At 43.2% G+C, this 24,579-nt stretch overlaps 1 protein-coding gene and 1 long non-coding RNA gene across 3 annotated transcripts; both read left to right on the top strand.

Annotated features, from left to right (window-relative positions):
- The first annotated feature begins 66 nt into the window (after window positions 1-66).
- On the top strand, window positions 67-24,174 carry LOC115485278 (uncharacterized). 2 transcript variants are annotated; one of them, XR_007780365.1, is made up of 4 exons: window positions 67-210; window positions 20,171-20,311; window positions 23,492-23,827; window positions 23,923-24,174. It is a non-coding gene; the product is annotated as an uncharacterized LOC115485278 (long non-coding RNA). The 2 variants fall into 2 exon arrangements; XR_007780364.1 differs by having other exon boundaries at window positions 23,492-24,174.
- On the top strand, window positions 228-8,047 carry LOC103824800 (macrophage immunometabolism regulator-like). Its single transcript, XM_030238677.2, has 2 exons — window positions 228-894; window positions 6,082-8,047. The coding sequence occupies exons 1-2, from the start codon at window positions 874-876 to the stop codon at window positions 6,718-6,720; spliced, it is 660 nt and encodes a 219-aa protein (XP_030094537.1). The 5' UTR covers window positions 228-873; the 3' UTR covers window positions 6,721-8,047.
- Window positions 24,175-24,579: the final 405 nt, after the last annotated feature.

Genomic DNA, 24,579 nt, shown 5'->3' with positions numbered 1-24,579 from the left:
CCGGATGCCATGCATGCCCCCTCTTTCGGTCACGTGGTCTGTTGTGATTGGCTGGAAACATCCATTACCCCAGGGTCTGCAAGGGTAGGGGAGGGAGGTTTATTTTCATCCTTAGCTTCAGCGAGCATAATAGACTGCACCGTAGTCAGAGCCTTGTTGTCTTTCCTCGCTGTGTGTTGGAGTTCCGTCGCACTGGACCGCAGGCAGGAGGTGGGAGTTGTGTCGGTTCGCTGGGCCGTGGAAGTTCGGGCTCCGTGGCGGGCCCTGCTTGTGCCTGCTGGAGTGCGGGGAGGTTCTCCCCTGCCTGGGGAGGGGCCATGGAAAACCGGGCTGACTTTAGCGCTCCGTTCGCCTGACCAAGGCGCTACAGAGGCCGGCGAAGGGCTGGTGGGAGAGATGCTGTGCCATGGGGACGAAGGGTGGTGGGCGGTGTTGTGGAGTGGTGGCAGAGGGGCGACCTGTATTTTTCGCGAAGGTCGTGTGAAGGGTCTGTTCCCCATGGGCCCTGCTGGAGTGGTATGATTAAATGTGCCGCTCGGAGTTAGTGAGTGGGTGTGGGTGCCGCCTTGGCCTTAACTGCGGCTTTCTTATCGCGTCAGAATGCTGAGTGCGGGGAGCTAGCAATCCGGTTAGCGCAGTGTTACGATTCCGCGTACGGAGGCGGTAGAGGTGGGGTATGATCGCGCTTGGCGCTTCTGTGGGAGCCGGAAACGCAGCTGCCCGCTCTTAACGCATCTGAGTTCCACGGCAGGGCTGGCACCTTCTGCCAGCTGCTCCCTGTCTTTAAAGTGGCTTCTCGAGTAGACCTCAATCGTTCCGTGGTCGCGCCGTGAGACCAGGCAGCAGCAGACAAGAGGTGCATGTAATACGGTTATGTGGGGCAGAGGGTGTAGGGTAGGTAGCAAACACATCATTCATATGGCTGAGCAGCCATCCTCTCATAGCTGCATGGTGCTTCTCGAGCCTTTGCCACCACCCGGTGCTCTTATGTAGACAGAATTTTCCCCTGCAGCACAGAGATCCTGATATATGTTTTCATTTTCCTTTTCTCTGAGTTCCTATCTCTGTACTAACAATTGTAGTGTCGTCAGCAAAGCAGGAGTGAGTATGTGCAAGTCTTTTACTGCCACAGTGGTATGGTCTGCAGGCCTGTTTTGCCCTGTGTTTTCTCTCTCAGACTCGAATTTTCTTCTATAAATGCTTTACAATATAATGGAAGTGAAAATTATGCTGTGAAGAGCAGAGCAGTTAAACTATTCTGGCCAATTATGGAGGAAAACAAGGTATTACTTCTGATACCTTTGCGCACAAATCTTGGGAATTTTAATGTAAATCCTTAAGCTTGTAGTTAGATTGAGCAAGTGTATTTTTTTGCACCAAGTATCGTTACCAGTCTGAACTGGTGGGAAAGCCAGAATTAACATGTATTAACACCTCTATCTGTTCATAACTGCTTAATTCTTTGAAGTTGCAACTTACAACCAACAGCTGAACCAATTATACCATTCTTAATTCTTGTACAAGAGCTAAACCTGACTATAACCTTCCTATTCAGTCTAAAAGTAACAAAGTATACTAGTGCCTAGCTTTCAGCTTTCTATGGGTAATTTTATATTGCACTGTAATAAAAGGTGGTGGTCTTTGGTGGTTTGGGTTTTTTGGGGGGGAGGGAGTGTTGTTAGTTTGGTTTTTGTCTTTTTTTGTTGTTGTTGTTTGTTTGGTTTGGTTTTTAGCAAAAGGTAAATGGAGGGTCAAAGCTCTCTTTAAATATTAGTTATATCATCCATGATAGAGATTGTGTTTGTATGCTCTAATGTATATCAAAATGTTACTTTACAGAATATGAAGCTTGCTAAGTGGTTTTGGTTTATTGGCAGGCTTCTTTTGCCTATTAAGGTATTGGGGAGAGGGGGTCTGAACAGTTAAAGTACTGATGTTTCTAGTTTTTACAGCTATGTAAGAAAATAGTCTTAGGTCTTATTTTTTCTTATCTAGTTATTATTTATATACAATTTTATGTAGAATTTTTATCTGATATAAGTGAGAGTGTATGTGTACCCATTGCACAGAAAATAGCAAATAATGTATATTAGTAGATATTTTCTGTGAACGTGGCTTGTTATTGTATCTGTTTAGGGTGGTGCTGTACATCACTATCCATACATGCTTGCATAGCTGCATGTAGAAATGAATTATTGTCAGAAGACTGCTGTTAAGCAGATCTCAGTTAGAATGGTGGGGAAGGTCTGTGATGATAAAAGGACTTGCTTCTATCAGTAGTTGGCTGCCTTCTGACATAGCTCTGAATACAATAGAATTCCTTGAAACATTCCCATAGAGGTGCAAAAGTAGAGATGTGCAGCACTGATTTCCCCCCCCCCTTCCTTTTCCCGTTGTTTTCCCATATTGAAAGCATCTCTGTCTACCATCCATCTTAATGTTACTGCTGGTAGTATATTAAGAAACATATTCTGTTTTATGTGGTACGTTGGTGTTTTGGGTTTGTTTTTGTTTTTTTTTGGTTGGTTGTTTTTGAGAGAGTTGTTAACAGGATGGAGGCGGGGGGGTACTTGCAGTGACTGAAATTGAAGAAAGTGGACAGCCATATCCTGCGTGTCTTGCCATCAGGCTTGCATAATCAGATGCAAATACACTATATTATAGTAAAGTCAGATGAGCTGTTTGACCAGTAATTGGAAGTGTTGGAGGTCAGGTTGAATAGGGACTTTGAGCAACCTGATCTAGTGAAAGACGTTTCTGCCTGTGGCAGTTGAGATGGACTAGATGATCTTTGAAGGTCCCTTCCAATCCAAATGACTTATAAGTAGGGCCAAGAGAAACCAGAATAAGTGTAAATCATATTATATTTGAGTGAGCTGTTGGACTTCTATTATTGTTCGTTCCATGCCGGCATTCCATGTAAATGAACACTAATTTTTAGGTAGAATTTTAGTATGGGGAGGGACATTTGAGAAAGGCAGAGTAAAACTTGAAAGATCACTTTGCTACCATAGTTCTAATAAGCTTGAGGAAGCGACCCTCTGAAGTGTAAATTATGTAAGTGAAATGAGATGTACCTCTCCAAGAAACAGTACCTGCTGCAAGTTATATCACTGTATTTGGTTTGCATGGCAAAGTTTTGGTAGTAGAGAGGCTACAGGGGTGGCTTCTGTGAGAAGAGGCCAGAAGCTTCTCTGATGTCCAACAGAGCTGGTGCCAGTCATCTCTAAGGTGAACCCGCTGCTGGCCAAAACTGAGTCAATCAGCAATGTTGGTAGTGCCTCTGTGATAACATATTTTGGGGGGGGGGGGAACTGCTGTGAAACAGCAGCCAGAAGACAGGAGTGAGAAAATGTGAGAGAAACAACTCTGCAGATGCCAAGGTCAGTGAAGAAGGAAGAGGGGATGCTCCAGGTGCTGGAGCAGATTCCCCTGTGGCCTTTGTTGAAGACCATGTTGAGGTAGGCTGTCCCTATGCAGCCCATGGAGGTCCACCATGGAGGATGTGGATGTGGCCAAAGGAGACTCTGAAGTGCCTACACTGTAGCAGGTTCCTGGCAGGACTTGTGACCCTGTGTAAAGGACCCATGCTGGAGCAGTTCATGGAGGACTGTCTCCTATGGATGGGACCCAGGCTGGGGCAGGGGAAGAATGTGCAGAGGAAGGAGCAAAAGACAACATGTGATGAACTGACTGCAAATCCCATTCCCCGATTCCTTATACTGCTTGATGGGAAGAGGTAGAGAAGCTGGGAGTAAATTTGAGCCCAGAAAGAAAAGGAGGGTGGGGGGAAGGTATTTTGAGACTTGTTTTTATTTGTCATTATCTTACTTGGATGTTTGATTGGCAATAAATTAATTTAATTTCCCCAAGTCAAGTCTGTTTTGCCTGTGTACTTGCAGTGTCATCTCCCTTATCTCAACCCACAGGCTTTTCATCATATTTTTTTCCCTCTGTCCAGTTAAGGAGGGGATGTTATAAAGCAGCTTTGTGGGCACCTGTTGTCCAGCCAAGGTTAATCCACCACAGTTCTATTAAGACAAAGAACAAGTGCTTCAGTTGGGGGACACACAAACTCACTCAAAAAACTCTCCCCAAAATAAACTGATTAAACATATTTTTTTCTTAACTTCAAGAGTAGGTCCTATTTAAAAGTAGTGACTGTCTTTGAATAGCTGTCCTTAGAAAAAGGCTAAGTAAAATATAGCTTTTGTTTAATCTTTGCAGGTCTGTATTTTTAGGCATGACAACATAATTTGCTACCAGACTTGTTTCGTGTCCAATAGGAAAGCAGTGAAGACTTTATTGCTATTAGCATTTATTTTTTTAAAGAAAAAGCAGGCATACTTATATGGTTACAATCTTAGGCTATCAGCATATCTTGCATAAGTCACTTCTTGGCTAAGTTGCTATTGACTCACCCTTTCTTCATTTTGATTTAAAGGTATAGACTCCCAAGAAATCATGGTGCATGCTTGGAGAGTAGTGGTCTTTCCATGGGCAGAGGGCATCTAAGCTAGGGGTGTGGGTTTTACCATTATAATGATATTCTAATGAACAAAGTTCATGGCTAGGGCAAGTTCTCATCCCAGAACTGGAGGAGGTTTGGCTCAGCTTGCAATATCCTGGGTAAAAGAAGGTGTTATCTCTGTTTTTCCCCTTCTAAGACTTAGATTTCTAGAATTTACTATATTACTGTAGTTATTGGCTATTGCTTCCATTGTTTAACCACTTTGTTCTTTATCTTGTTATTTGGAACTTTGCTCCTAGTATTCATCAACACCCACATATTCTCAGAACTTCCTCTGATTGGCAGCATATAAAAAAGATATAGTAGATGGAATATTTGCACTCTCATATATTTACTATATATTTTAATAGATATTTATATGTAGTTGCACTATCTTAATATGCTTATATCTAAATATGTATATATACAATTATAAAGATATAGAAATTATATCTGTAAAAGTATAGGTATAAAATGTCTAAAAATTCTTAAATAATAGCTAATGGCATGAGTTATTCAAGTTTGAATGTAAATAGAAAGTAAATAAACAAAGGTAAAAGGCAGGTTTGGGGTCCCCCACTTTAAAAGGCTACAGAAGAAGTCCTAAATGTCTGGGGTAGGGACTTCATGAGGGTGGAGGGTTGCCAAAAAGATGGAGGCAGCATGGACAAGTCTGTATATGCTCATGATGCCTAGAAAGGCTGATCTGGAACAGACTAGACAGAGTTAAAGGAATAAAGTAGGTATTTATTCAAAGGCCTTCAAAGGATACATCTTGGGCAATACAAGAGCCCAGCCGTAGCTATACCTGAGATGGATCCAAGATGGTTGCAAGATGGATGACCGGTCATGAGTTTTCACACTTTTATAAGTTTTGGTCCATTTACATATTGGGGTTAATTGTCCAATTACAGCTTCAGGTTATGAAGTCCCATCCTCCTGGTTTGCTCTCTTCAATTCACTGTTGTTTATGCTTTTTGGGCCTGAGGCTGTAACGGCTGTCCTTGGTTCTCAAGCTTGAAAAGGACTGTTTTGTCTACCTACCCCGTGAAGAGAACTTGCTAACACTTTATATGAAGTTTAGAGTCACACACTAAGGCAGTACAGAATCTAAAAAATATGAAAGCTAAATCTTAAGGCATAATTTCCCCCCTACAAACCCCTCCTAGGAGACCCATCAGGGGACCCTCTCTGAGAACCCTGTCATGTGCAAAGAAGAGACCAATCCTTTGAGCTGGATTGAGAGGCCTCTGCATCTGAGTTCAGCCCAACAGGATCATTATGCAGTTGTACTGGACTAAACTTTAGGCTTTGTGTGATCCTGTAAGACACAGGCATTGTTCATTGAAATAGCTAGCCAGAAGAAAATGTGAACTTTGGAGGAATATGTGCATGGGGGCAGTAAGGAAAAGAGTGTAAAGGATTCATTAAAAATACCATGTGAACCAGAAGAACTGAATAGAGAAGTACTGGTTATGTTTTCTGGGTGATAAAAAGTTTGATTTCTGAGGTCCTCTCTCAGCTCCTTTAGTTGTTAAAGGCTCTGTGACCAATCTCTGTTTTGTTTTTAGGAGAATAGTACATTGCTTAAAATGGACATAAATGGAAAGTCCAGAACTACCATATCTACCTTCCCTGTACCTCTAGCAGAGGTCAGTTCTGCAGGCAAAACAGAAGCAGAGAAATCACGATGCTCCAGCACCCCCTGCTCACCAATGCGACAGACAGTTTCAGGCTATCAGATCCTTTGTATGGATTCTAACTACCTGGTTGGATTCACAACTGGAGAGGAGCTGCTAAAATTAGCTCAAAAGTATACAGGAAATGAAGATAATAAAGGGAAATCTGGGCTTAACTTGCACTCTAAACAGCTTGATTTAGGACTTGCATGTTCTTCCCATTTGTACAAAACTAGAAGTAGGTGTTATCAGCCATATGAGATCCCAACAGTAAATGAAAGGAGGAGAAGACGGATGCCAAGCTCAGCGGAGAAATGCACTAAGGCTTTATCATATGAACCTTACAAGGCACTTCGTGGTCCCCTGCCTCTTTGCCTTCTAAAGAGCAAACAGGCTCATTCTAAATCCCTGGACTACCTCAATTTAGACAAAATGAGCATTCAGGAACTTGCTGACACAGACATGCTACAATACCAGCTCCAACACCTTACCCTTAGAGGGGACCGTATGTTTTCAAGAAATAATACATGAACCATGAAGTATAATCTAGAATTTAGAACCAGTTTCTGGTTATTTTTCTGCTGCAAAAATCTGCTGTCATATTGTACGTGACTGTCCACATTGTCGGCGGTACAAGCAAAATGTTATCAGAAAGTAATTTATTTTAATAGAATTTTGACAATGTATTGTGTTATGAATGCAGGGAAAAAAATTTCCACAGCAAGCAGCTTCTAATGCAAATTTGTAGCTGGTAGATATTTCTTTGAACATCATTTAACAAAAGGCTTTTGGTGTTTGGATTTGGGGTGTTTGGGTTTTTTTGTAGTTATCTAGAATTTATGGTAATTTAATACTGAGAAATTGATGGTCTGCTTGATTGTTGCTAATTTTGGCTTGATGTTAGAAATTTTTATTGGATAAGTACTCAGGTTATCTTTGTTTCTTAATGTATTCATGTATTCTACAATAAAATGTATGTATGATTTTTTTACATCATGGGAAAGAATGTGAGCTTGGGTAAATTGGATCGCCTGTTATTTTAAACCATCCTATTCAAACATTTTGTAACTGGGTTTGCACTGGTGGTGACAAGGAAATTCCCTCATAAAGTAAACATTTGTTCATTTTCTACTTCAAACCTGTTGCATATTTTTGTTTCTGTACAGAAGTATTTGTTTTGTCCCTTTTTTAAAATAAAACTAGTTTGGAATAAGTATTTGGAATATTAGTAGATTGGATATTCTGGCTTAATTTGTTGATGAAAAAATTCTTTGTCCAAATATGACATCAAATGCAGTTTTGACAACTGTATTCTTAGATATATCTAAAACATGTTAGTAACTTATGTATAAAATCTAAATGTTTTTATACATTTTTAGGTGCAGTCTATTACTGAAGCAGTTTGCAACTTCATTTTAGTTTACATATTTAGAAATTAAAATTAAGATCATGTTTGGAAACATCTTATTTGATCAGTTGTTTATAGTACAGTTTAGTGTTTTTTGATTCTTCAGGATGAGTAGCAAGCACTACTCAGTACATGTGTTGTGGAAAAGGAAGAGTTGTTTTCATTCTGCCACATACTGCACAATTGTAACTGAAGGCAGTGAAGAAGAGCCCAGTAGATGGTTTTGCTGTTTTGGTTAATGTTTTCTGGCTTATTAGAATATGTACAACTGATGTGTATTTTAAAGAGTTAACTGCACCTCTGTAAATTTAATTTACTGAACAATGATCTTTTTAATGAACTTTTCCTGTATAGTCTTTAGTTTAAAAAATGGAATATGGTCACATGCCAAAGAGAGGTTTGTTTAAGGAATAAACATCACTATTTATTGAAATGCTCTATGAAAATGTATTTCTGGCTGAAAAATAAAAAGAGTGATATCAATACCTATTTTTGTGGAGTCTCTTGCTGTGTAGAATGAGGACATTTAAAAATACAACTTTAGACATGGGATCATTAAAATTTGAAAGCAAGAATCTTATACTTCTGTGAAAGATTAGATATAAGGAAGAAATTATTTAGGGTGGTGAGACACTGGAACAGGTTCCCCAAAGAAGCTGAGGATGCCTTTCATGGTTTAACTGGGCAAGTAGCTAAACACCATACAGCTACTTACTCTCTCCTCCCCAGTGGGAGGGGGGAGGAAAAAAAGGAAAATTCATGGGTTGAGATAAAAATAATATTATCGGACGCAATAATAGGTGAGAAATGGAAGAGAAAATAATTATAAAATAATGAGAATATATGAAACAAGTGATGCACAATGCAATTGCTCGCCACCTGCTGAGTGATGCCCAGCCAGTTCCTGAGCAGTGGCCTCTGCCCAGCTTTACCTCTAGTTTATATGCAGACTAAGATGTCATATGGTATGGAATATTCCTTTGGCCAGTTTGGGTCAGGTGTCCTGGTTGTGTCTCTTTCCAGCTTTTTGTGCCTCTCAGCCTACTTACTGGTGGGGTGGTGCAAGAAGCTGAAAGGTTTTTGACTTAGTGCAAACACAGCTTAGCAACAACTACAACATCAGTGTTACCAATATTATTCTCATACGAAATCCAAAATAAAGCACTATACCAACTACTAGGAAGAAAATGATCCTTGTGGAGATGCATCCTTTCTCCACCAGGCTGCACTAAGATTTGAGAAATGCTCATTAGGCTTTGGCCTTGATGAAAAGCCCCTGGGCTGAGTTCCTTTTGAGCTTATCAGAAATAATGTCTGCTCCCAGGAACTAATGCTGGCTAACAAGCTCCTGGTTTTTTTGTTTGTTTTTTTTTTTTTTAACAGTCTTGGAAACTTTTTTTGCCTGAAAGCCATAACATTCTTGTTCTTGCACTTTCAAAGAAAGTTGCCAATCGGAAGTGTGTCCAGGATGAAACATTGTTGTGATTAAAGCCCACTCTCTTGTGTCCCTATAAGCAGTGGTCCAAAATTAGACCCTTTGAGCTCTCCTGGCCTGCAGCAGCTGCAACCAGCAAACTTCCTCTGAGTGGGGCCTCTCAGAGCCAGAGAACTCTCAATTTTGGTAGCAGAGGATGGTTTCGATCCATCGACCTCTGGGTTATGGGCCCAGCAGGCTCCCGCTGCGCAAATTTGTCCTGGTTTAGGGCAAATTTGGGAGAGAATCCCCAAAAAGGGCTTTCCAAACAACAAACCCACAGGGCCCCTCCCCCAACCAGTTTGGGAAGGATTCCTCGGCGAGAGGTGGAAAGAACCTGTTTATTTGACAAGCACAGCACCCCCCAACACACAAAATGAACAATACCAGATGACACCCCTCTTTCACTGCTCTGAAAAAGATGACAAATTCAGAAAGTCTCTCCTGGGGGGTGGTCGCTGTTATCAGTCCCTCCGGCGCTGGGGCAGCTGCTTGGTGGTTTCAAATCGGTGGTCCTGGAACAGGTTCGGCAGGTCCACACAGGGAAGGGTAAGCAGTCCGGAAAGGAATTTGGACTGTTCAGCTAAATTAACTAATGAGAAGAGGGGGAAAAAGCAAGAGCAAGCAAAGCAGAAGCGAAGCAGAATCAAGAGCAAAGGCAAAAAGCAGGGCAAAGGGCAAAAAAAGCAGCAGTATGTACTGGTGCTATCTGTATGTCTCGCCAAGTGGCTGATAAGAGGCCCAAAACAAAACTTTCACTCTGCCAGTCTTAAAGGCACAGAACATAATATCCAGCATAAATTACACACACGAATGGGGATAACAGTCACCCTAGGACATTTGGAAAGGTGATCTCTTCACTGAGTAAAAAAATGGCGGGGTGACTGAGCCCAGAAAGTGGTGGTGAATTGTTAGCGTGCATGAGACAGAGAGTACTTTGGACCTTATTAGCATAAGAGGTTTGATAGACAAAATGCCTTGGCAAAAGCAAACAGAACTTTGAAAATTAGATCTATATAGCAAGAAGATTTAATCAGACAGGTTTACCAGAAAAAGAAAATCCTATTAAGCTCTGAAAGCAAGAGATGTTGTTATATGCATAAGTTTGTGTATGTGATTTTAACCTAATCATTGCAGTGCACATTACTAGTCTCCCTGAAATGGTATATAAGCGCTTGTATCCCACAATAAAATCAGATTCTTATCACTGAATCAGTCTTCTCTGTCTCTCTCCATCGCCAACAGTGAATGGTGCTGCATCCAGTTGGCAGACGGTCACTAGTAGTGTTCCCCAAGGCTCAGTATTGGGGCAAGTCCTGTTTAATATCTTTATTGATGATCTGGATGAGGGGATCAAGTGTACACACAGTAAGTTGATGGATGACACCAAGTTGGGTGGGAGTGTTGATCTGCTGGAGGGTAGGAAGGCTCTGCAGAGGGATCTGGAAAGGCTGGATTGATGGGCCAAGGTCAGTGGTGTGAGGTTCAACAAAGCCAAGTGCTGGGTCCTGCACATCAGTCACAACAAACTCCTGCAGTGCTCCAGGTTTGGGGCAGAGTGGCTGGAAAGCTGCCCAACAGAAAAGGACCTGGGGTGCTGGTCGACAGTGGCTGAACATGAGCCAGCGTGTTCCTGGGTGAGCAAGAAAGCCAGTGGCATCCTGGCTTGTATCAGAAATAGTGTGGTGTAGTGGTTTGACCCTGGCTGGATGCCAGACACCCACCAAAGCCTCTCTATCACTCCCCTTCTCAACTGGACAGGGGAGAGAAAATATAGTGAAAGGTTCATGAGTTGATGTAAGGACTAGGAGGGATCACTCACCGAACACCATCACAAGCAAAATATACTTGAATTGGGGAAATAAACTGAATTTATTATTAATCAAAATCAGAGCAGAAAAATGAGAACTAAAACAATCCTAAAAACATGTTCCCTCCACTTCTACCTCCTCCCCGCCAGCAGCGCAGGGAGACAGGGAATGGCATTTATGGTCAGTTCATCATATGTTGTTTCTGCTGCTGCTCAGGGAGAAGAATCCTCCCCCTGCTCCAGTGTGCAGTCCTCCATGAACTTCTCCAACGTGAGTCCGTCTCACACGCAACAGTTCTCTGTGAACTGCAGCAATGTGAATCCACCCCACAGGCAACAGTCCTCCCCAAACAGCTGCAGCGTGGGTCACTCTTCCACAGAATACAGTCCTTCAAGGACAAGCTGCTCCAGCGTGGGCTCCTCTTTCCACAAGCCTCTCACAGGGTCACAGCCTCATCTCAGGCATTCGCCTGCTCCACCATGGGTCTCCTCTATGGGCTGCAGGGGGACAACCTGCTTGTTTTGGTTTGAAAAGACAGGTGTCTACTAAGGAAGGCAGGAGCCTCCCTTGAAATGGAAAATGCAAACTCCCTCCCTCCGAATTATTATAATTTTGAAATTAGGGGTTCTCAGGCAAAGATGTGGGAATAGGAATAACAGTTCTTTATTAGGAAAAAATAAATAAAAATAAGTAAATATAATATTGCAGTAATCCAAAACAACACTGACAGAGTCATAATACCATCAGCCACCCTGTTGGTCAGGGTGTTGGTAGCAGTCTGATTCAGTGGTGGCTGCAGTCCTCCTGGAGTGACAGATGTGGTTCTTTTGAAGCAGTGATCCTGTAGAAGGCTGTAGTTTTCCTCTGAAGATCTAGTGGTGGTGTAGATGGGCTTAGTTTTCCTCTGGGAATCCAGTGGGAAAAGGCTGGCTGTGGTGCTGTAAATATCAGATTATATCCAGGTAGGAATGTTTGGCTCTTGCCCCAGGGCAGAGCATCTCACAATGGGATGATGTAATTTTATCAGTCATGCAGTGAGACTCAATGGCCCATTTACAGAAGATATTTTCTGGAGGGAGGATTGGTTGTGGAAGACATAAAGAAAAACTGCCCCACCTGTTTTTAACAGATGGCCCAATTAACAGAAGATAACTGACCCACCTCTAACAGATGGCAATAGAATACCCACCCCCAGCCACATCTTGCATTTCCAGCCTAAGACACCGCTTCACCATGGTCTTCACCATGGGTTGCAGAGGAATCTCAGCTCTGCTGCCTGGAGCCCTTCCTCTCCCTCCTTCTCCACTGACCTTGGTGTCTGCAGACTTGTTCCTCTCACATGTTCTCACCCCACTCTTCTCTGACCGCAATTACAAATGCATAATAACTTTTTTCTTTCTTCTTAAATATGTTATCACAGAGGGATTACCACCATTTCTGATTGGCTCAGCCATGGCCAGCAGCACATGTGTCTTTGGAGCTGCAAGGGATTTACTCTGCTGGACATGGAGGAAGCTTCTAGCAGCTTCTCACAGAAGTCACCCCGGTAGCCCCATTGCTACCAAACCTTGGCCATGTACACCCAATGGAAGAATACAATGTTTCCCTGTGGCCTGATGATATCTTCCAGATGATTAGATGAGTGAAGGTAGTATGTGGCAGTGGGGTTTTGAAGTTTATTTGTTTAAGAAATTGTTAAAAATGTTGTAATGGTTTGTTCCTATTCACCCCTCTTCAGTTTTCCTAATAGTCTCTCCCTAAAGTTGTTTACCACCTGTTTTCTCACCTTTCCCCATGTCAGTTCTGGTATTTCCAGATCCTTCCCTGTCCATCCTTCAAACCCTGCCTCTGCAGTTTGTCTGTCATTATTTGCTACACCCATTTATCTAGAAGCTTCGTTGTCAGTTATGATATTTCTCTTCATTCACTGGTATGCACTCTTCCCTTCTCTATCCCTACTAGTTTTATGTTTATGTATATCCCCCCATACTCCTCCTATCTAGGCCTTGATTTGTTGTTAGGCTGTCTCCTCCCGGGGGACAGCCCCTCTTTAAAAGCTGCCGTTTTTCTCTGTTTCACGCCCTTTTGCCTCTGCCTCCCCTTTGAGTTGTGACGCTGTGGCACCTGTGCCACTCCCTTCACGGGGAGGAATAAAGACAGTTCGGAGATGCAAGCAAGGGGTCCTTCCTTCTTTCCTTTGCCTCAATCCGTCAATGTAGGTCCATACTTATCGGCCGCTTCTGTCGGTACAGGACCTCAGCTTGTGGCCAAACCGCTACCCTCTGCCTGCCGGCGGCTGAGGCGGGGAGTGGCCACTCCTGACATGCACTGAGGGGAAAGGGGGTCGGAGCTTGCCAGCGACCAGCGTCACCCCCTCCTCCTGTGACCAGGGTGCGGCATCAGTGCTAGAAGCAATAAAAGGTATTAACATTAATTATAGAATCATTTAAGTTGAAAAAGAGTTAAGATCACCGAGTCCAACCAGAAACCTAATGCTTCCCAGTCCACCACTAAGCTATGTCCCTAAGTGCCATGTCTACACTTCTTTTAAATACCTCCAGGGATGGTGACTCCACCACTTCCCTGGGCAGCCTGTGCCAATGTTTGACAACCATTTCAGTGAAGAAATTTTTCCTAATATCCAATCAAAACATTTCCTGGTGCAACTTGAGGCCATTTAATCTCATCCTACCTCTTGTTACTTGGGAAAAGAGACCAACCCTGTTTTGTGGAGAAGATCAAAAACTCCACAACTTTGTGAAAGTTGTAAAGTCGGTATGTTTATTGCAGCACTGGATGCTGGACACATGCGGAGATTACTCCCCTTAAAAGGCATACATGCCTCTGGGATCTTCAGGTCCCTTTTTATCTCCCTCTCAAATACATATGCATACAATTTCACAATAGGTTCATACATATTCATTTTACAAACTTAACGTGACATTTGGCGCTAGTTCTTCTTTATCAGAAAGAATTCCTAGGTCAGGTTGACCTGCCCCTGCCTTAGCAGTCTCTGTCTCTCTCTATCTCCCTCTGTCTCCTCCCCCTTATCTCCGTCCTTCACTGAAGCAGTTTCTCTGAGCCTAGGCTTTTTGCAAGAACAGGCAGTCAGACTAAATAGCTATGTTTTCAAACTAAAGACTTAACTTAAAGATGTACATTTCACCTAAATCAAAATGGATTTCTACCCCGGAAAATTTCTACTCTGTCTCAATCCCCCACCATGCTAGACCCTCCTTTCAGGTAGTTGTAGAGGTCAATAAGGTCAACTCTGAGCCTCCTTTTCTTCAGGCTAAAGAACTCCAGCTCCCTCAGTCGCTCCTCTTAAGACTTCTGCTCTCAACCATTCAACAGCTTTGATGTTCTTTTTTGGACATGTTTCACCACCTCAATGTCAATGTCTTCTTAAAGTGAAGAGCTCAAAACTGAACACAGTACTGAAGGTATGGTCTCACCACTGTGGGAAATTAAGGACTCCTGGATAACTAACCAATATGATTAAGCAGAAGCCTTTTATTGTTTACATTATGCACTTATTTATACATTCTAACTTGACTGCACACGCTGATCACACATTTCTTATTGGTGCCTTTGCTTGTTCACATGTTTTGCATGCACTTCTCAGAATATGTGATTGGTTACAGTCCAGGTGGCTCACAGCTCTCTGTTATCTACTTCTTGTGGTCTTGGAGTTTGGTTTCTTAACTTCTTCTTTCTTATTTTAGCACAGTTTATGTCTTAGTAACCTTGATGAATTCCAGAGAGCCTGGAGAAAATTCTGATAAGAATAGTTACAAGCGGAATGGCTGGTGCACACTGTAGTCTAAGTTGTTCAGATATATTGCTACAATTCCCCCTTCTTCTTGCACCAGACAGACCCTTTTCACCATATTTTTACCAAGCAGGTCACCAATTTCATTATGTATGGAATAATGCAAAGCAATATAATAATGACTACTAGTAATAACAAAGCTCCCTTTATGATATCTTTCAACCATCCACTTATTCCCCATCCCTCAAACTATTCATCTAAACCCCAGTCATTCACAGTCAATTTCTTCATGTTATCTTGTAGTTGTTTAAGTTTCCTGTGAATGGATGCAGAATGGTCAGAGAGGTTCATACAACACATTCCTTCAAACTCCTCACACCCGTGCCCATGTGCTAACAACAAAAAATCTATAGCAGCTCTGTTTTGCAGTGTGCCGTGTCTAATACTATCTACATCAGTCAGCATCTGATTTAAAATAGCTAAAGTTACTTTTAGTTGTTATACCATCCGGCATCCCAGCTTATTAAGTGCAGCCAAAGCCTGAGCAGTAGCAACACCCGGTGTAAGGCATGATGCTATTATTCATGCCATAGCGCTCCAAAACTCTATGCGATTGACACAAACAGGTTTTACGCTTGCGATTGCTCTTTTAGTTCTCTTGCTATGTCCCGCTCTCCAAATAGTCTGATTCAGTATTTCGCGCATGCTGGGAGCAAACATGGTTAGTTTTCCTAAGTAACAAGGACCACCAAACAAATTACTTGGAATTGCAGGCCATGCCCTATCCCCACAGATTAAAAAGACACCTTGTGGAAGCTTTCTTACAGCTGCATTTGCACTGGCACTTCCAGAATAAATCCAATTGTGGCAATATTTGGTCACGTTCTTATACCATGGAGAATTGGGATTAGGAACGACACCATTATTTTTGGGTCTTGGGACTAGAACATTGCTCATATAAATTGATTTTGGGTTTAAAAAGTAATTAAAACAAGTAATAATGTCCAGGTACTGATCCTAGCAAGTCTAGTTCTTGGGGCTCTAGTCTGCTTTCATTCTGTCATTGTGTTATTATACCTGCTTGGAAGCCCTCGCTGTTTGGCTTAATCCCCAGCCTTTCACATATGTCCAATTTTGTACCTCCTCTGGTTATGTTACACCAGTGATCCTCTGCACTTGGTTTACTTGCTTCCACTTATGGTTTTCCTCCAGCTCCTAACCATTTTGCAAAACCAGTAAAGTCACTTATTGGGATACCAATTGAACATGTGCAGAAAGGATCTCCTGGCATGACTAAGGATAAACAAAAAGAATTGACCCCAGTAGCATTGGTCCATGTAAGCCACATATTCTGTCAATGCAATCCTGGTGGGTTAATTTCTTCCGCACTACAGATGCTGCCACATATCACAAGTAACAGAGGGAAACCTCCAAAACCCCACATATCTAATTTGAGATTACTCTTCATCTCAATAGTGGGTAAATAAAAACATTCCCCTATGAGATCAAGGACAAAATCCAAACTGACTGTGCCTCTTGCTTTTTACACTGTTGTCCTATTCCGTCTCCTTTGGTTCTTCTCCCACCTTCGCTTTGTTTGTTCCCACTGCTCAGGTCTAACTCCCCACATCCCTGGAATAAATATTCCTTTCCCACATTCAATAACCTTTGTAAAATAATGAAGCCACAGGGGCTAGCTTCTTAGCCGGACAGCTGGCTCCCCGTAAGGTTGAAGTGCCCCAGGCAAGTAGTCTTAAGGCCAGATATCTCATCCCTTCGGGGGCTGAGTGCCCTAGGCCAGACTACCACACAGCCGTGGCCTCTTAGCAAGCTCAGTGATTATCTTAGTGATATCAGCTCTTTTATGGTTTCAGCTCTTTAGCTTGCTAGAGGCTCTGGCTGGCCGTGGTTTCTAGGAAGGCAGACAAAGGAGAGAGGAGAAGGTGCATTGGCTGTTCCACAATGGTTTATTCTGAGGGTTTCGCGAAGGGTCCGAATGCAGCTCTTCTAACAAAATGAGCCAAGACAGCCCCTTTTATAGGGTTAGGGGGGCTTGGAAACTGACTAATTGTAAGGGTTAGGGAAACTAGCCTATGGGGTCACAGAGAGATAAGCAGGCCTGGAGGACCAGAGTGAGGACTTCTGGTTCAATTCCTATGACTCAGCAAATACCTATCTCTAAACATTCCTCCACAGAGCTGTAGCCGGCCCTGTGCCTGCTACAAGCCTTGATCTAATTCTCTCTCTCCTTTTGCTTGAGCTTCTGAAGTTCGTTATGATACCACTGAATAGCCTGCCCTAAGCGCTCTTGATTCTCACAAAAGCTCAGCTCAGTCTGACCTAGAAAAGCACTCAGCATTCTGGCCTTCAAAGCTGACCAGCACGCAAAGACCAGCCTCAGCAAGGAGGCAGAACCACAAGCTCCCCCACCAAATGAGCCGGAGCCTGAAAAGCAAGATGGGAGCAAAAAGAGACAGCACCGACAAACCCAATCCAAAGCTGAGAAGAAACAGAGCACCCCACAACAAGGATAGCAAAAGCATTCACAGTTCTGAGGGCAATAGATGTTTTCAGGTAGCGCTGATTGATTAGTTCACTACGATTACTTACTAACCATAGATGATTCATAACATAAACTGCTTTCAGCACTCTATTCTGTGAGCTCAGCCCATCCTCCCTCATTTTTGTTTATCAAACAGTCCTTTCAGTACCTGATGTGTCCCTTCAACCATAGCTTGTCCTGTGGAGTTACCTGGAATACCTGTGCTGTGCTTCACTCCCCAATGAGCTATGATTTGGCCATTTTTCAAACACTCTGATAATAGCACGTAACTCAAAAACCTGTAAAGAACCTCCTGGCCCCTCAAGGATTTCACTGGGTCATTTGCCTTTGTCCTGCCAAGTAAGGTCTGCTTTAGAAGTTTTTCGACTAGCATCAGTAAAAACCATGAGGCCTTCTACCAGTTGCTTTGATAGCCAAGGAAGTTGGCAAAGAAAAAGGCTTATGAAAAGTTCAACAATGCCCATTCCAAGGTATCTTAGTGATCTTTTCTGGTATAGGCCAAATTTCTACGGTACACTGACTAAGCAAGTAGAGAATGGATTTTCTGGAGTAGCAGTAGATAAACACAAAGTATCTAAACCTGAAACATTAGCTAAAGTCACCCAAACATTTATTCTAGTCTGGCTAACTGGTAAAGTTGCACTACTAGAAGCAAACAAAGCAAAAAAGTAAAAGTATAACATTCAATTGAACCCCATATTTCCCTTAAGCTATCAGTTAACAAAAATTCTACAACACTACTGATTCTGACACTTATAAAGAAACCAAAAGTCCACAATTTTCTGTGGGTGAAGCACAAGATGTCCGGTGCAAGTTGGAATCTCTGTGTAATTCATGTCTGTGTGTTCTCTGCTTATGGAGTGGTCAGCATTTTCTTGCATTTGATAGGGCCTCATGCTCTTCATTGGAATTTACCTAGACTCTGTACCTGTTACAATACAAACAAACCCATGCCCCTGCAGGGACTGGAGGATTTTCTTAAAATCTTAGAAGTGAAAAATGGGCTCTAATATAAGAAACAAAATATTGATTAGTCCTGCTTTGCAAAATTGTATAGAGATAGGTAAGATAATGACATAAGTTGTCACCACTAACACCCTTTGGGTATTAGCATGAGGAAACACTAGAGCAAAACAATGCATGTAGTGAAGAAGAAACTGAGCAATTAGGAATTAATCAGACAATACACCTAATCAATAACACATTTGAAATTATGTGATTGCTAAGCATTATAACACTGAACTGTCACCCCAGAGACTGCAACAGCTGATAAACCTCTGTCCTAGGGTAACGTTATGATGCTTGTATCCCCATTTGTGTGTTCTGTTTATGCTAGATATTATGTTCTGTGCCTTCAAGACTGGCTCTGAAGAGTGAATGTTTTGTTTTAGTTTTGCTATCAGCTGCTCCCCCATGGCTGGCGGGACATACAGACAGGACAGTACATAGTTCTGCTTTTGCTTTTTGCCTGGCTTTTTGCTTTGCTCTTGCTCATTGCTTCTGCTTTGCACCTGCTTTGCCTCTTGCTTTTTGCTTCTGCTCATTAGTTAGTTTAGCTAAACAGTCCAAATTTTTCCTGGACTGTTTCTCCTTTCCCTTTTTTGGACCTATTCGCACCTGCTCTGGACTGGGACCTGAGAAACACTGAGAGTTTGCACCCTGTGGCCTGCAGCAGCTACCCCAGCGCCAGAGGGACTGATAACAGAGCGACCACCCCAGGAGACACTTTCTCAATTAGTCATCTTTTTCAGAGCAGTGAAAGATTGTTGTCATCAAGTATTGTTCATTTTGTGTGCTGGAGGGTGCTGTGCCTGTTAAATAAGCAAGTTCTTTCCACTTCTCTCCAGAAAATCTTTCCCGAACCAGTTGGGGGGAGGGCCCATGTGAGTTTGCTTTCTAGAGAGGCCCCCTTTAGAAGTTTTCTCCCAAATTTGCCCTAAACCAAGACAAACTCAAATCAATGGAAGATTGGATAATCATGTCTGGATAACGATTTCCCAAGCTCACTTTAAAAGTAGGTTTAGCTGTCAAATTAATAAGGTCAAATTATCAAACCAAAATGACTTGAATACTGAGACAGAGTGGAAATTATCCAGAGTAGAAATCCATTCTGATTTAGGTAAAAAGTACATCTTCGAATTAAGTCTGTAGCTTGTGAACATAGCTGTTTAGTCTGGCTGCTTGTTCTTGCAAAAAAATCTTTGTTCAAAAAACTGCTTCAGCCGAAGGACAGAGATAAGGGGAGACAGACAGAGAGGCTGCGGGAGGCAGGGCAGGGTGACCCAAGATTTCTTCCTGTACTTTCTGTTATAAGTAGAAAAGTTGTCCATTTTTTTAAAAGGTTGCAGAGTTCACAAGTTAAACCAATTGCTGCCAAGTTGGAGTTCTAACTATTTGTTGTTAATAATTTCATGTTGTAATCACCTGTTGTTAATAGTTTTTCTATAATTACCTGTTGTTGATGGTTAGAAATCCCCTTAGTCGAGTATCACCCTGCTGCTTCCTGGAAAATGGCACCTGGGACTGTGAGGAGGAGGTGACATCGGGGTTGGAATGCAAATGAGGAAACTCCTCACCAAACCTAGCAGGAAAAACCCCTAAAAACAATGAGCCACCACGGAATTAAGAGATCAAAGTGATGTCTAGACGTGTGTAACAGAATCCAGTATCTGCTAAGACCCTTTTTACCTTTCATCCTAACCTAAAAAGACGTTGACTAGAAAGAGGACCCTGAATGGCAAACTGAAAAATGGGGACTCTCCTGGTGCTCTCATGAGGACGGAAGCCACAGCTCTGCCTGCATACCAGCAGACACAGCTGCACTCTTCCTCCTCCTCTGTGCCACTCCTGGGAGCAGCGGCGGTATGAGAGCGACCCGTTGGTTCTCCCTACCCGAGCTGAATTTAATAAAGGGATTAAAAAAGAGTAAGATCTCCTGCTCTATTTATTTCAGCTGGGCGCTTGTCCAGGATAGCCATGCCTGAAGAGGACACCGGGACTGGGATGGCCACTCACCCTGGACCTCGAGGACAGCTGGCTATTGGGACCAGAGAAGATTGCCTTGGAACCAGTGACGCGGAGGAGCGCCGGACTGGTGAGAGTACTCGGCGGCAGGAGTGGGGGGCGAACAAGTGGAGTGTGAATGAGATGGGGGGCGGCAGCTTGGACCCCCTGGACTATTTGCCTCCTGATGCCCCTCCACGTTATCATCCTCTTCCTCAGAAATCTCAAATGGCAGATCCGTCTTTTCCCCCGGCTGCCACCCCATTACTGCCTCCTCTAATTCCTTCTTCTACCTCTTTGACTTCCTCTATGGTAGACCTGGTATCTCCCCTGGTGGCCACTCCCTCACCACCCCCTTTGGCTTCTCCAGTTGCTTCTGCACCGCCACGAGTGCCTACTCCACCTGTTGCACTCTCCACCCCTTCTCTAGCTCCACTTAACATGCACTCAGGCTTTTCTCCCCCTCCTATTGCTGTCCCTTTACCTCCTCCTAATTGGGACACAAATGCCTCCTTACCTGATAAACTCTTATCACCAGATACAGCTGGTGACCTACAGAAAGTCCAGGATAATGCTAATCTCCCTCAAATGAGTAATTTTGTGTCTGAAGATGGGCCATACTGCAATACCCGATCTAGGACCTCCAAGGTAGAGAGACTTTTTCTCCTCAGAGAAGTTCCTATGGGAGGAGTGCCAGGAGGTGTTGGCTTTGTGAACGCTCCTCTAACCGCTTCTGAGGTGAGAGGATTCAAGAAGGAGTTAGGGAATTTAGTTGAGGACCCAGTAGTCATGGCCAACCAAGTGGATCAATTCTTAGGTCCAAATATCTACACTTGGGGCAGATGAATTCCATTCTGAATATATTCTTTTTCCCAGAAGAGGTCCAGATGATTAGAGCTGCTGGCATAAGAATTTGGGAAAAAGATAACCGTCCGGGACCCCAAGTGCCATCAGGTGAACAGAAATTGCCACTAACGGATCCCAATTGGAACCCTAATCAGAAGGAAGGGAGGAAGGCCATGATGGAATATAGGTCTTTGATAATTTGGGGGATCAAAGAGTCAGTTCCCAAAGGAAGTAATACCAAATTGGCATTCGAGGGTGCACAAGAGAAGGATGAAACTCCTGCTACTTGGCTTAATTGCCTAAAGCGGAACTTCTAATGGCATTCCAAAATAGACCCAGACTCCACAGAAGGTCAAGTGCTTCTAAAGGTCCGATTTCTTACCAAATCTTGGCCTGATATAGAGAGAAAACTGGAAAAGATTGAAGATTGGCGAGAGAAAGACATTAATGAGTTATTGAGAGAAGCATTGAAGGTGTATTTAAGGAGGGAAGAAGAAAGAGCAAAGACCAAGGCTAGGATCATGGTTGCTATAGCTAGAGAAAGTTTGGGGGCAAGCAACTCTATCCCACGATCTGAGGTAACAAAAGAGTGGGCTGGGCCACCACCAGGAGGAGGCAAGGACAGGCCAGTACCGTCAGGTACAAGAGGAATGGAGACACCTCAAGTCCCTTTGAGCGAAAGGTGCTGCTATTATTGTGGAGAGACCGGACACGTTAGGAGGGTTTGCAAAAAGCTCAGTATTGATGAGGCAATAGCCAGGGAACAGGAAGCCTTAGACAAGATTCTTAGAGGTGACGATTAGGGGTGTCAAGGGCTCTATATTTTAAGGGACCTGATGCAACATCTAGAGGAGTCCTTGGTAAACTTTGAGGTGGGACCCCTAAATGAAGAATTTGAATTTTTGCTTGATACGGGAGCAGATAAGTCCTGTCTCAACAAAGTACCAGAAGGTATGGTAATTGGTAGAAAATTTTGTGAGGTATTAGGGGCTGAAGGGAAGCCATTTAGAGCCTCAGTGATTGAAGATGTAAAAATAATCAGAAACTCAAGACAGTGTAAAGCTAATTTTATTTACCTGCCTAAACTAGAAAAACGTTTGTTAGGAAGAAATCTACAGGTTCATTTGGGGGTTGGGATTGTCCCAAGAGAAGGGAGGATGGTGGTACAAATAATGAAGTTATCCCAAGGGGATGTCGCAGAGATAAACCCCGAGGTATGGGCTGAAGGGGGAAAGCGGGGCTTATTGGACATTCAGCCGGTAACAATAAAAATGCAAGATGGTACTTCACCCATATGGGTTAAACAGTATCCAATTTCCCTAGAAGGAAAGAAGGGGCTTGCCATAGTTATTGAACAACTGTTGCAAGAGGGAATTTTGGAACTCTGTATGTCACCACACAATACCCCTATACTGGCAGTTAAGAAAGCTGAAGGGAAATATAGGCTGGTACAAGATCTGAGGGAAGTCAACAAAAGGACCATTGCTAGACATCCGGTTGTGCCCAACCTGTATAGTCTTCTAAGCTGAATTCCAAGAGAATATGCTTGGTTCACTGTTATAGATTTGAAGGACGCTTTCTGGGCATATCCTCTGGCAACGGAATGTAGGGATTGGTTTGCCTTTGAATGGGAGGACCCAAGTACAAAAAGGAGACAACAGCTAAAATGGACCCGATTACCACAAGGGTTCACTGAATCCCCCAACCTCTTTGAACAAGCCCTGGAGGGTTTGTTAGAACAGTTTGTTCCTGAAGAAGTACAGATCCTGCAGTATGTTGATGACCTGATGGTATCAGGGAAGGGAAAAGATCAAGTCAGAACAACTGGCATTAAGCTTTTGAATTTTCTGGGGGAGAAAGGAATAAAGGTTTCCCAAGAGAAGCTACAGTTCGTACAATCAGAAGTAACATACCTTGGGCACATAATAGGAGAGAGATATAAGAGGTTAAGCCCTGACAGAATTTCAGGTATTTTATCTCTCCCAGCTCCAAAAACAAAAAGAGATGTGAGAAAACTCCTGGGCCTGTTTGGATATTGCAAGTTATGGTTAGATCAATACACGCAAAGTGTAAAATTTTTATACAATAAGTTAGTAGCTCCAGATCCCATAATTTGGACAGCAGAAGATGATCAACAACTGGAAAGCTTAAAAGACAAGTTGTCTTCTGCCTCGGTCCTAGGCTTACCAGATTTCAGGAAGGGTTTTGATCTTTTTGTGAGTGCTGAAGAGGGTATAGCCTATGGTGTACTAACTCAAGAGTGGGTGTGAGAGTTTGTCCGAAATATCCCTCATCTGCCTCACAACTGTCATTGAGAGACCGCTCAGAAGACCCCTTTGTCCCTTTCCTAGCCACAGTGGAAAGTTACACGCCAAGCCAGGGGGTCTCATGACCTGAAAGCATTCCTAAGCCACTGTTTCCACAGGTGCAGTTTCCTGCACGCTACACCGAGCACATTGAGATGAAGGAGGCACTGTGTCCTTTTCACAACAATAATCTTGGAAACTGTCCCACCTCTTGGCCGGACTGGACTTTTCCTCCCTGAGTTTTTGGGTGGTCTCCCACAGAAGACCCCTCTCGTTCATCTACAACCACCGTGACAGACAAGCTGAGATGACAGAAGCCTCTCCACCAGAGAAGACCCCAAGAAATCCCCATGTGAGAAAAAGCCTCCCTCACACTTTCCAAGGACTGGAGCCCCCAGCCCAGGGGAGGTGCATGGGGGGAGGTGAGCTGACCAAAGCAAGATGGATGACTGCAGGTGAGGGCACTGGACCACGAAAACAATGGCCTTTGTTCGTTGCAAAGTGGACTGTGTGTATCCCCTTTCCAAATACCATTCTTTCTATACAATAGATTTGGTTTTGAAATAATCCCCTTCCCCCTCATCGAAAAGTGTATAATTGGAGTCCAGATGGACTGCATCTCTGAGATCTCCCCGGGACGTGAACTGGTGAACCTCTTCGGCTGGACACCGAAGGAACTCCGCCATTCTCACGTTTTGGTAGCTATAACCCCCCTTTTCTTTCCCTTCCTTTTTTTTTTTTCCTTATTTTTCCCTCTTTCCCCCTAATTTTTCCCCAATGCATTTTTACTGTGGTTGTTTCAATAAAGTCCATTGTGTTGATTAATTTGCAAACCCTCTTGTCCTGTGTCAGTTTTTTGCACCCTGAAATCAATCTAAAAGAACCTCTACGAAGCCTGTCCATAGGACGGCTCGTAACAGTGGGGAGGCTGCAGGAAGACCCATGGCTTACATCTCCAAATTGTTAGATCCAGTGGCTAGAGGCTGGCCAGTTTGTATACAAGCAGTAGCAGCTACTGCTATCCTGGTAGAGGAGACCCAAAATTTGACCTTACAAGGAAAAATTAAAGTACATACTCCTCACGATCTTAAAACAGTGCTGAGCCAGAGGGCTCAGCAGTGGCTAACCAATGCAAGAATATTAAAATATGAAATAATACTAACGAACACAGATGATTTAGAATTCATCACATCAAATGCCCTCAATC

The sequence above is a fragment of the Serinus canaria genome, chromosome W (assembly GCF_022539315.1).
Source record: "Serinus canaria isolate serCan28SL12 chromosome W, serCan2020, whole genome shotgun sequence".
In the NCBI taxonomy this organism is placed as follows: Eukaryota; Metazoa; Chordata; class Aves; order Passeriformes; family Fringillidae; genus Serinus; species Serinus canaria.
Note: the sequence above shows the minus strand (reverse complement) of the source record. Positions and strands in the feature narration are given on the sequence as shown.